The sequence below is a fragment of the Callospermophilus lateralis genome, chromosome 2, assembly GCF_048772815.1.
Source record: "Callospermophilus lateralis isolate mCalLat2 chromosome 2, mCalLat2.hap1, whole genome shotgun sequence".
Classification (NCBI taxonomy): Eukaryota; Metazoa; Chordata; class Mammalia; order Rodentia; family Sciuridae; genus Callospermophilus; species Callospermophilus lateralis.
In genome coordinates, this window is record NC_135306.1 from 36,642,788 (window position 1) to 36,655,538 (window position 12,751).

Sequence of the window (12,751 nt, forward strand, 5' to 3'; positions counted from 1 at the left end):
ACAAGGTTGAAGAGATGAGCAAGGATTAGCAAACATAACTAAAAAGGGATAATGAATAATGGTGAAAGAAAACAAAGACAGAGAAGCATTATGAAAGCTAAATAAAGAAGTCATTTCAAAAAGAAAGAACTTGCTGGGCATTGGGTGCACACCTGCAATCTCCAGCCTCTTGGGAGGCCAAGACAGGAGGATCACAAGTTTGAGACCTGCCCAGGGAACTTAGTGACACCATCTCAAAATAAAATAAAAGGGTTGGGTGGAGCCTGGGTTCAATCTCTTGAAAACTGAGAAAGAACTGAGGCAAGAGAATGAAAGTCAATGGAATAGAATTGAAAATTCACTTATAGTCACTTGGTTTTTCACCACAATGATAAGGGTGCTGAGACCATTCAATGGGAAAAGAACAGTCTTTTTTTCTTTTTTTTTCCTTCTCTCTCTCTTGGTACTGGGGATTGAATCCATTGCTTCATGCACATTAGGCGAGTATTCTGCCACTGAGCTATATCTCCAAGCAAGATGGTCTTTGTCTACAAACCATGCTGGGCAACTAAATATCCATAGGCACAAAAAATGAGGTTGAACCCCTACCTTACAACATACACATACACACGCACACACACACACACCCCTCAAAATGGATCACAGATCTAAATATAACAGCTAATACTCCGCTCTAATTAAATATAACTCTCAGGGGGAAAAGAAAGATTAAATCTTTGTAACTAAGGATTAAACAAAGGTCTCTTAAATAACAACACAAAAATTTTAATCAACACAAGAAAAAATGGATAAATTGAATTTCATCAAAATTTAAAACTTCTGTGTTCTACTTCATTCTAATTGTGATGATTATTGTTTAAAAAATAAAAACAATGGTTGAGCACTGTGGCACACGTCTGTAATCCCAGTGGTTCAGGAGGCTGAGACAGGAGGATTGCAAGTTCCAAGCCAGCCTCAGCAATGGCAAGGCACTAAGCAACTCAGTGAGACCCTGTTTCTAAATAAAATACAAAAAAAAAGGGCTGGGGATGTGGCTCAGTGGTTGATCCCCTCTGAGTTCAATCCCTGGTACTTCCCCTCCCCCACCAAAAAAGGTCTTACAATAAAAAGAAGGACATCATCAATTGTGTCAAGTTGCTGACTGACTGCTTAAAAGGAGGATCGAAAATGAATCCTCACTTTGGCAATATGGTGGTCATCTGGTGCTCTTGACCAACTACTCTGGTGGACTGGCAGGAATGGAAAGCACAGGTAAGTACTTAAACAATGCTAAGCACACACACAAAAAAGATGAAAAATAAGAACTCAACTTAATGATAAGCTACAAATAGTAAACTTGGGCCCTAAAAAGTCTCAAATATTGCAGTGGAGAAAGCTGATTTATCAAATACTTTGTCATGGTTAGCAGCCACTGTGATTCTGAATCAGTTTACTAGGTTAGGGAAAATGTTCTGGTAAAATCTATAAAAGGAGTATGTTGGTGAGAGCCTGGTCTGTATGCTTACCCTGCTCTATGGAACAGTGATAAAGTCAGAACCAAACCAGCATGGAAGGGTTATGGAAGGGATGTATGTAGTAAATAAATAATGGCACTCCCTCCAGCCTTCCCCCTGTAGACCTCAGACTATTACCACATCTTGCTTGCCTCCCCCTGCCCTCTCACCTCTCGGTACTGGGGACTGAATCCATGGGTGCTCTACCACTGAGCTATATTCTGAGCCCTTTAATTTTATTTTCAGACAAGGTCTGAAGGCTGAGGCTGGACTCAAACTTGAGATCCTCCCACCTCAGTCTTGCGAGTTGCTGGGATTACAGGCATGAACCATCATGCCTGGCCTGACTTGCTTTCTCAGTGGTGCTTCCCAAATCTCCTTTTCATCATCACCACTGCTATCACCATCTGCTTACCTCAGGTACCACAAGCTCCTGCATCACCTAACAGGATGTCAGGCCAAAAAGGGCATTTCCAAGCTGAAGAGTCAGACACAAGTACCCTTGATGCTCATGCTAGTATCAGCTCCCACCAAGCTTTAAGGAGTTTGTAAGGAATTACTGCCTCGACAAAATAGGCTATAAAGCTAAGAAGAGAGATCCTTTACAGCAATGAAATTTCAGAGATCTTTCTGGAAGAAGTGATGTTTTGGCTGTTGTGTTGAAGAACAAGTAACTTTTGCTAGGCTGAAATGGTAAACACAGTACCTTATGTTAGAAGGAAGCATATATCTGTGAATATGCTGAGAATAGAAAGAACAAAGCAAATTTGTAAGCCAGTAAAATTTCCTTTTAGGAATTATATAGGGGAATAATGGGAGATATGCCTGAAAATGTATATACCGATTTTAGTAACCTTGAATGCCAAGTGAAGGAATTTAGACATTTTTGTTGTTGTTGGACAGCTGTAAGGAGTTGCTCTAGGGATATTTGAAAGGAAGAGTGATATGATTTTCTTAATTTAACTTTAAAAACTGAGTACTACATTCATATGATTTAAGTTCTAAAATATATATAAGAGGATGTACAGTGAAAAATCCATTCCATCTCATTTGTTTTCTCCTCTAATACCTTTCCCCATGGACAATCATACACAGACATGCATCACATAATGACATCTCAGTTAATAATATAATGCATATACCATACAGTCTAGGTGTATAGTAAACTATATGATCCAAGTTTATGTAAGGACACTATAATGTTCACACAATGACAAAAAATCAACTAACAATGCATATCTCAGAATGTATTCCTGTAGTTAAGTGATGCAAGAGTTTCTTTTGTGTCTTTCCTTAGATATTCTATACATACACTACAAGCAGACACTATGGGGGTGTGTGTTTCTTTCCTTCCCCTTTTTATACAAATGAAAGCATCTTATACATACTATTCTGCTCTATGCTTTTCACATCAAGATATCTTAGATATTTTTTCATTTGAGTCAAGAGCTACCTCGTTCCTTTTATAGCTACATGATACTGTATTCCACTGTTTGGATATGCCAATAATTTATTTAACTAGTATTTAATGAACTTAGGTTGTTCTTAATCCTTACTATTAAAAATAATGCTTCAAAAATACTCTCGTACATATGTCACTTTCACATGTGAAAATGTATCTGCAGGATACATTCCTGAAAGTGGGGCTTAGGGCCCAAAGGATATATATATATATATTTGTAATGCTGATGAATTTTGCCCATTGCTTTCCTTAGAGGTTAGACCAATTTATACTCCCATCCCACCAGCACTGCAGGAGTGCCTGTTTCCCTCACACCTTTGCCAACATGCCTCATACTTTTAATTTTGCCTTAGGAAAATTAATCAGGTTATATGCAAACGAGGACAACTCCACTTACATTTAAAACTGGATGAATACAGCATATGCTCTTTGGTTATATTTAATTTTTGATTGGAAGAAGAAATTTTAAAGCAACATATCTCCATACTGCCTAGAAAAGGTTCTCTTATTCCCTATAGTCGAAAACCATTCTATTCTCCAGTTCTCAGGTAAGCAACCTTTACCTGGAGAAGGAGAAAAGGGAATATGACCCATAGAGGGTAGTAGGGCCCTTGCACAGGGTCAGAAGTATAAGCAGTTCCTGGCCATCCAAGGAAATAAAGTTCTGTTTTGTAAAGCTGATACTTAGGAAAAAGGCAGGATAGAATTCAAAAACTACTACAGGGACCTATGATGTAGAGAAGCCCTATTGGGTGCTGAGGAAATGACAATCTTATCTCAACCAGAAAACCACAGAGAATAATTTGAAGACACAACACAGGATTCTTTCTTGGCCCTTCTAGTGCCTATGAACAATATGTCTCATCCCCTTCTCTTGTTTCTCACTCCCATGTGTACTTTACACCTGAATATCCTAAAAGTCCTGTAGCTGTAAACTACATCTGCCCTTTTTGTAAAGGTACAGTTCATCCAACAAACTGAAAACACCCCAACTTAATTCCTATTGCTACAGAAACCTCTTTCACTCCAATTCCCACGGGATTAGCTTAAGGACTGACTCCAATAGTTTAGACCTCCCCATTACTTGGTGAAACCCACCACCATGCTAGACCCATGCAGTCCAGATGGATCCATATGGAGCCAGCTGGGAAATCATTACATAGAGACTCAGAATACCTGAGGGCATGTCTTCTACCGAGAGATGGTTTGCCTTTTGTACTAGCTCATGCAAAAGTTTTTTCTGCCTCAGCCTTTTCTCTCTTAGAACATTTTTAAAATTATTGATGCACTTGTTGAGGTAAATGGTCTCTGCACACACTTGCTCTAGGCTTAGTCTGTCTTGCTTGGGAGATTCAGGCCAGGAACAAGTCTCACTTCCCAGATGCGGGGCCAGAGCAATAGTGGGCAATGAATAAGCAAGAGGTGAGTTATTAGAAGCAAGAGAAAAGTTGCTTGGGTCTTGAGGGGTTTGGTCTTCCTGTGCAGAGATGCCCAATCCTCCAGAGATCATACTGAGCAAACTTTCACTACCCTGACTCCCAGGGCTCTCTATGGAGCAATCTTGGGGACACCCAGAATTCACTGTCCCAAGAAGTCGATCACTGTTCTCTGACTGAGAACCACTCTCATTACTTTCCAGGTCCTCAAGACTAATGGACCCACTGTTTTCCAGCTTCTGAAATACCCCCTGCAGAGCTGAACGAAAGTGGTGAATTGCTCGGCCTAGCTTCGTTGTGTAAAACTTAATTTCCACATCCTCATCCTCCTGGGAGCAACCCAGAACACAAGAGGACTTGTCAAAGACATCCTTAAGGACCTGAGCAGCACATTCTTCCTCTTCATTCAGGTCAATATGAACCATGTTACTGAAAGTTTCAGGCCCTATGATCATTTCCTCCATCATGCTATCAGAGCTTAGAGTTGCAAACTTTCTGGACTTGTCTGCCAAAAGGTCCTCTAGTTGCTTTGAGCTCAGAATATCAAGTCCAGCTTCACAGCTCAGAAGTTTGTCCTCTGTATTTATCCTCTCTGTCTTCAGCAACCCAGAGAGTGACAGGCAGCTGCTGGCCTCATTTTTATGGCTGCAATCATTTTCTAATTTCGCTACTTTACAGGTTTCAAGTTCTTGGCTGCACTCTTTGAAAGACTGGGATTTCCTGTTATCTTCCTCTTTTGAGATTAACACTAGAGAAGGTTTCTCAAGTTGATGGAGAGGAGACAAAGAAGTCTCTCTCCCTGACAGTTCACCACAGGTGCCACTGAAAATCTGGAATGTTCCTAATGTTCCTTTTACTTCATCCCCTAACTCAGACACATTACTTTGCTCTGCTAAATTATTCTTCATTAGGAAGCAAGGGTCTTGCTGCTTAGGAATCTGGTGTTCTCTATATTGGTTCTGAGATCTCATCTGATTTGATCCTGTTATAGGTTCTCTGTCCCCTGATTTCATCTGAAGAACTGGTTTATTCTGAAGAACTGGTTTATTCTTATTTAAAGAATTCCTACTGTGATCCTGAAGTTGCTGAAAAAAGGATAAAGACTCCTTTGGGGGATTCTTACAGTCCTGTGTCCAGCTTGGTTCTTCTCTGGTGGCAACCTGAACCCCTGCACTTTGCAGAAGGATGGATTTTTGTAAGATGAAGTCTCTATGCTCTAGATGGGCAAGCTTCACCACAGTGGGCCTAGGGGCAGGGGCTTTGCCTGCCCTATAAGCCTCTTTGATGTATCTGTTGCACTGCATGCCATTTATACACAGGTGTCTGGCTAGGAAGTTATCTACCAGTTCCATAGTATTTTCCCCATCTTGTTCAGGAAGTCCATACAGGTAAAGCATGGCTTCCTCGCTATTTTTTTCCACATGGGGTTCCTGGGCCTTTTCCCCCTCACACACCTTAGCCAGGGAACTGCTACCAACATGCAAGCCTTCTATTTCACTGAGTACAGAGTCTACACAGCTAGACACTTCATCCACTGAGCCCCGAACTTGGCTCAAGTGCTGCTGAAGCTCAGCAATCTCAATCTGGAGACGGCTGATGCCTTGCAGCTCTCTGATGATATATTCTACTACATCCCCCAAAGGTTCTCGCCGTTCACGGTTACAACCTTGGACAGAGCCTCTGGATGAAAGGGGCTTGGCTTGGTTCCTCTCTGAGGGCACTTGGTAACTTGTGGTAAAGTTGGCAGATGAGAGGTCCTGAGAGCCAGACCCTGAAACACAACCTGTAGAGCCCAGAGGAAGTTGGCTGTTGGCCTGTTGTCCAAAGCTGCAAAGCTGGGCCAAGTCCCCATCTCTATCTCCACCAATGGCTGAGGCTGCTGACCCACAGCATGCAAGTAGGGAGCTGTCCTCTGGTAAGGATCCAGTAGGGCCTGAGGACTTGTTCTTGATGCCACATACAGTCTCTGCCTTAGCCTTATCTGGGGGAAGCCTGGAGGAAGGTCCCAAGGTGACCATGATTTCTTCCTCTGACTCTTGCAATAATCGCTTCATTTTCTTTCTCAGGGTCTGAAGGGATTGATTCTCTGCTTCTTCTCCTTATTTCTCGTCAGGAAGCTTAGTACAGATTGCTTTGGAAGGCAACAGCCTGTCTGCTCTTTTTGGATTGTTTCTAGCAATTATTGTTGGCTGATGGCTTGGGTTTAGCCCACAGTGATACCTGGATTGACCTCATGTGCGGCCTCCAAACCTGGTACATACCCCTGGATCTTGGCTTGACACTTATCCTGTAGCTAGTGAAAAAGGAAAACAGTGCACTCAGATCAGAAAGCAGCAGGATAATTTCAATCAGAATCAAACTGTTAAAGAGGAATAAGAACACTATCTTCTAAGACTGTAAGAATCAATACTGACTTGCCTACCAAACTTGGCCTTAAAGACTGTAGGCAATCAGTTCTCCCTCCTTGACTTCCCCTTCAAATACTGATAAGAAATTAAATCAAGTCTTTTTTGTGTTCTGGGCAAGTACGAAAGGTATCAGTACCAAGACAAGCTACTGGGAGGTAGATGAGATAGTATAAATGAGTGACTGCTTATTTGAACCTTCATAAAATTCAGCACTAGAGTCTGGTTCAGGAATGAACAAACAGATACATAACTCCCAACACTCAAATCACACACACAATGAGAGACAAGGACATGGAATGTTTCTTTCTCTTTCATTTGTTGTTCTGGTGAAGACTCTGCTACTCAATGGTTCACCCCTGCCTGTGATTATAGCATAAAGTGTTTTCCCTTTGTTTAGGGATAGCAATCTTAACTTGGAAAAAGGATCATGGCAAGTATTTTAAACTTGGAGGAAAAAAAAAGCATTTTTATACTTAATTCCAGAATAAGGTGGTACAATATGGGCACTGTCACTGACCAGAACCTAGGTAGCATTTAGCATGTTTGGATCTAGAGGGGCAGCCAGCGAAAAGCATACATATGATAGGTTCACAACTGAGGATGAAGGGCACTCAGGCTCAACCTGGTGTTTTTGAATTCTGCTTAATAGTTCCTAACTGCTTGGTGCAGCTGAAACATATCCAGGCTCAGTTTTTCTGGTCCACAGAGGATCCTTCAGAGGAGAATGGTAAGTGTTGCTGAGCACACACACTATCACTGCTTGAATAATGGATGGTTGTTTTAACCTTCTGACTGGCTTGGAGAGAGGAATGTATGAGCCAAGGGAGGAGTTGTTTACATAACAGAGGACTCCAGGATGCCTTTCTGACTCCCCCCAAAAAAACTAAAAAACATGAAGACAGACCTTCCACCAATCTATCTTGCTCCTGTACCCTAAGCCACTGGAGACTGTACGATAAAGGCAAAGATATCTTATATGGGATGGCATCCATTTCCTTTTCATTAGGAATGAGCAAAATGCAGGGAAGGAAGAGAGTGAAAAGTACAAATGTGTGAGATTTCAATATTCTGGTTCTTAGGTCACTCTGTGAGGGGTAAGATGGGAGCTATGTTCTTTGGCCAGAGACAGTTTCTCCATTTTCTAGAATTTCTAAATCTTTCTGGATTCCTAAATTTTCTAAACATTTGTCTCCTTTTATTTTTCCAGCATTCAAGTTAATCATAAAAGGGAAGAGCTGCCTTAAAGAAATAAGCTGATTACTCTTGTGGCAACTCATTTTCAGGAAAACCCACCATTTTTAGCTATTGTCTGTGAGCCTGAAATTTAAAAGCACTGTGTTTCCCCAAACTAGGAACAAGAAGGACAAGCTGCAAGACCTGGAATAAAGATAAAGCTGACTCCTTATTCTGGAAGTAACTAGGTCAAGAGCCAAGAGACAAACTAGACGAATTCCCATTTCCTATCTTTCTTTCTTGTCTTCAGCTCCACTAAGAATTCTACTTAATAAAGGAATTCCTCATTTAAGAATGTTACCTATTCTGTGAGGTATCCATTATTGCTTTACTTCAAGGTTTCAAGGAGCCAGGACCAGCTACACCTCTAATGTGGCCAACTCAACCTAGTTTTTGAGGATGCCCTAGGTATACAACAACCTCAATTCCTGGCTTTTGGGCCTTGTGCCCAACTGGCTAGGGAGATTAAATTCCAATTCTGGGATTAACTCAAATTCTCCTCCCACAAGCACAAATTTATATTTCCAAAAATACTCCTTTCTTTTCTCACCCATGCAGGGTTGGGAGTCCCTGATTTGTTCTTGGCACTGGTATTAGCCTTGAACTTTCTGGCTCCACAAGGGCTGGATCTGCCAACTAGTCTTTTAAGTTTGTCTCAGAAGAGAATGATAGTTTACTAAACAAAGATGGAAGCTCTGTGTATAAGCACATGAGGCCACAAGCAAGTGCTATTAGACTAAGAATCAGGAAACTTGAGTTTGGGTTCTCTGTTTCACCAGTAAACCTGTATTAAACTCCTGACCTCTCTGTGCATTAGTTTCCTTATCTGTAAGGGGAGCTAATTACAGGAATGTTGCAAGCTAAAATGAGAAAGTGGTATTTAGTAAACTGTACAGCACTGTAATTGTTGTTATTACTGATGTGGCAAGTCCCAGAGTGAAAGAAGCATGGATACCAATATGCAAGCCAATCATCCAAATCACCTAAGTGGTGTGATTAGACTGATCCATGACTTCTACTCTGCCCTGGACTTCTTTCTCAGTCCATTTTAATAATCTGCAGCAGGGCCTGGAATCCCACCAGCAGAGTGTTATCCCTTGAGTTAATCTTGCTTTCTCGTAGAAGTTTGTATGTTTTCTTTTTTTCTTAGTTCTGGGGATTAAACCCGGGGACGCTTTACCACTGAGCTACTACCCCAGTCCTTTTTTAATTTACTTTTTAAATTTTGAGACGGGGTCTTGCTAAGTTGCTGAGACTGGCCTCGAACTTTTGGTCCTCCTGACTCAGCTTCTTGTGTTGTTGCTATGATCATAGGTGTGCACCATCACACCCAATAGAAGATTTCCTTTTAAAATTAAAAAAAAAGAAAAACAAACAAACAAAAAAAAACTTTAAACAAATCATTTGGTTCCCAACACCTCATTCAGGTGTCAGGAGATCTGCCATCCTCCCTTAGGCAGCCTGACAGCATGAGGAAGGGAAAAATTATTACAGAAAGCAAGTTTTTTCTTTCTAATGCTGGAGAGACACAGAATTCACTTTCAGATCTTGCAAGGCCAGACATATTTTGGTCCAGATAAGGCAGCTCATCAGGAACTAAATGAAGTTGACTTTCCTGCTACTGCTTTAACTCAGGCCAGATTAACCTGAGGCCTATCTGCTTCTGTCTCTCAGATCAATAGTCCAGATAGGCTTGGCCTAGCTTCCTGGACAGTCTGACCACTGTCCGCTCCCAGACTGTAGCACCCACAACACTCACTAGCCAGCCACACAAAGGGAAAATAGTACAGTCACTTTTCTATGACTTCCTGAAGGACTAAATGGAGAGCTGCTTGGTTCTCTATGTCACTAACAAATAGGAAATTTCCAACTAGAGCTGCCATAGCACTTCTCCTAGCCACAAAAATGCCTGCTTCCACATTAAACAAATAAAACCCTCTTCTGAGTTGGTAGCCACTGCCCCTGCATGAACTTTAAACTTAAGAATCATCTACTGGGGATACAGGTTCCCCCAAAGGAACTACACTTACTAATTCAGGTCATTAGGATCCGAAGCAGAGAAGGAGGTCAATGCCTAGAAGATCAGACAGTCACTTTGATCAGAGTTCAATAGATACCAGAAGTCAAAAATGGGCAGATAAGGCAACCTTCAGCATCAGGAGGTGCAAGCCACCTTCTTCCCCAGCTTCCTTTTGCTACTATTTGCCAAAGAAATGAAAGGAAAGGAGGCAAACCATTTTATCTCCAAGACAATGCAAATAAATGGGTACCTTGGGTGTGCCATTAAGCTATATTCCATATTTCTAATATATTATAGTTTAGAGACAGGTTTGGTGAGAGACATATAGACAACAATATGAAATGATTCAGGTTATTGCCAAAATTGTAATAAAAAGTTTAAGCATTTAATTCCATGGGGTAGAAGGAGGTAAGAGGCAAAACCAGGAAAGGTAAGGCCACAGAGAAGTAATGCTTTGAGCTAGGATGGGATACGAGATTTTTGAGCCTTAGCTCAAACCAAGCTTTTTAGCTTCCATTAATGTACTCAGTGTTGTCATTAAGGTACTCAGTGTTGTCACTTCGTCCATTCCTGTTGGTCTATCCATTCTGGTAAGCTCTTCAAATTTCAAGCATACCTCTGAAATGACCAGACTTTTCTGTGCTTTTTCTAAGGAATGACTAATTCTGGGAAAAATAAGGCAGCCCTTTCAAGGAATATCTGCATTTGAAAAGGGAACACATCAAAACAAAATGAATTAATCAAAAGGATTAAAGTTTTAATAATAGAAAACTGAGAATTAGAGCAGAAAGTCAACCCCTTAAATGCATCTTATCAGCATGAGCTTATCAAGACCAAGCCAAGAGGGAAAAAAAATTCAGTTTTCTGAAATGGCTTATTTGTATACTATTCTCTCTGATCTATCAAATAAACATGATTAGGAATGTGACCAGTCCTTACAAAAATTGCCCGTAACCCAAATCTTGGTTTAGAGGATACAACAAAGGATCTCTGGGAATGAAATGGGATTCAATGTACATATATCAAGCTACCTTTCAATTTGTGAGATAGCAGGCAGCAAGCTAAGAACTCTGGATCCCAAGAGAGGACAGGGTCATTCCTGGGCCACTTATCAATTATGTTGTGTGGCAAAAATGGTGAGAGGAATAGATTTCTAGGGCCACAGCAAGTAAGGATGCTCTAAGGATGTTAATCTTTTGGAAAGAATCAATGCCTACAAAGTATCTCATCAGAAGAAAGTAATCAGGGTATAAGGTATGAAGGGTGAGAAGGGAACGTCTTAGATCAAGAGTTTAGCAAGGTCTCAGTACCACATTTCCTAGGACTTGCTATATCCTCCACATTCTACATTGTGAGAATGTGGAGGATATAGCAAGTCCTGTGGAGTAGTTTTGGTTGGCTGTCACCGTGTTTTTCTAAATTTTGAATTTTAAAGTCTTTAGGCAGGGCAGGAGTTCTTAGATTTTCAAAAGCTCACTTATCCAAGATTATAACCCTTGACCTAGAATTATACCTGGTTTCTGTCTGGGTGGGAGGCTTTTGTTTAAGGGCCCACAGAGGGTGTGAATTCCATTACAGAGAAAACTCCTTCATTTGTTTTTGAATTCCCAGTGTGTGGAACAGGGACTTACCATGCCCAAGCACAGGACATGTCACAGACAGAAAATTCAGTGCCATGGAAAGAACAAAGGAGTTGATTACAGAATTGAATTAGAATCCAGGTATCCTAATTTGATAACATTCTATCTTCAAGTTCTAGGTTTCCATCTAGATTGATGGCTTACAACCCCTTTTCATCATAAAGCTAAGTTGAAAATCTCTTTCCAATTATACTTACGTATAATTTTTGGGGAACTTGCTTAGGACAAAAATTGCCAGACTGTCAATTAGCTGTTATCTCTCTAGCTTATGAGACCAACAGGAAGAGGTCCTGCCATGGTTCCTGTCATCCCCAGGGCTGTTGTGATGGGGCTCCTATTTGTCCTTCCAGAATGAAAAGCTGCCCTGGTCCTTATCCTAATGATGGGTCTAGAGAAGCACTGTCTTAACAGAACTATAACATGAGCCACATATGTCATTTAAAATTTTCTAGCAGCCACATAAAAAAGTAAAAAGAAACAGGTAAAATTAATCTTCGTATTTTATTTAACCCAAAATCCAAAATATCATTTCAACATGTAATCAATGTAAAAAATTACCATATATTTGCATTTTTCATACTAAGTTCTTGAAATCTCATACATATTTCATGTTTATAGCACATCTCAAAATAGACTAGTACTAGGTATACCTCAAGTACTCAACAGTCACATGTGGCCAGTGGGCTACCACACTGGACAACACAGGTCTAGTAGTTCAGAGCTGGGGACACTGGAGAGTCTTCAAAACCTAGTACTAGAGGCTCACTGTCATCTCAGTAGCAGCAGAATGCTCTGTTTCTTTCACTCATCTTTTTACCTGCTCACTTTGATCCTAGTTAGAAGCAGCACATTTCTGTTTTGTGACAGGTTCAGTCTTCCTCAAAGCTACAAAGAACCAAGTATCAAGGCCCCAACCTATAGAGGATGACTTTTTCTTTCTCTCAACACAAAACTTTTTTCAATATCCTGTAGTTCTGGGTAGCTTCTTTCCAATAAATACACTGAGCAAAACTACAGTATAAACCTGGCTACTTCCACAGAAGCCACCCCTTCACATGG

At 40.8% G+C, this 12,751-nt stretch overlaps 1 protein-coding gene across 10 annotated transcripts in view; it reads right to left on the reverse strand.

Annotated features, from left to right (window-relative positions):
* Unc13b (unc-13 homolog B) overlaps positions 1-12,751 on the reverse strand; it is a 221,979-nt gene that overhangs the window by 50,302 nt on the left and 158,926 nt on the right. For 2 of the 10 annotated variants that reach the window (XM_076845849.1, XM_076845848.1), the window contains exon 1: positions 4,132-6,445. The exons of the other annotated variants lie outside the window; for them this stretch is intronic. In XM_076845849.1, coding sequence (XP_076701964.1) covers positions 4,132-6,445 — 2,314 coding nt within the window. Of the gene's footprint in view, positions 1-4,131; positions 6,446-12,751 lie in introns of those variants that run through there. 10 annotated transcript variants of the gene reach the window in all.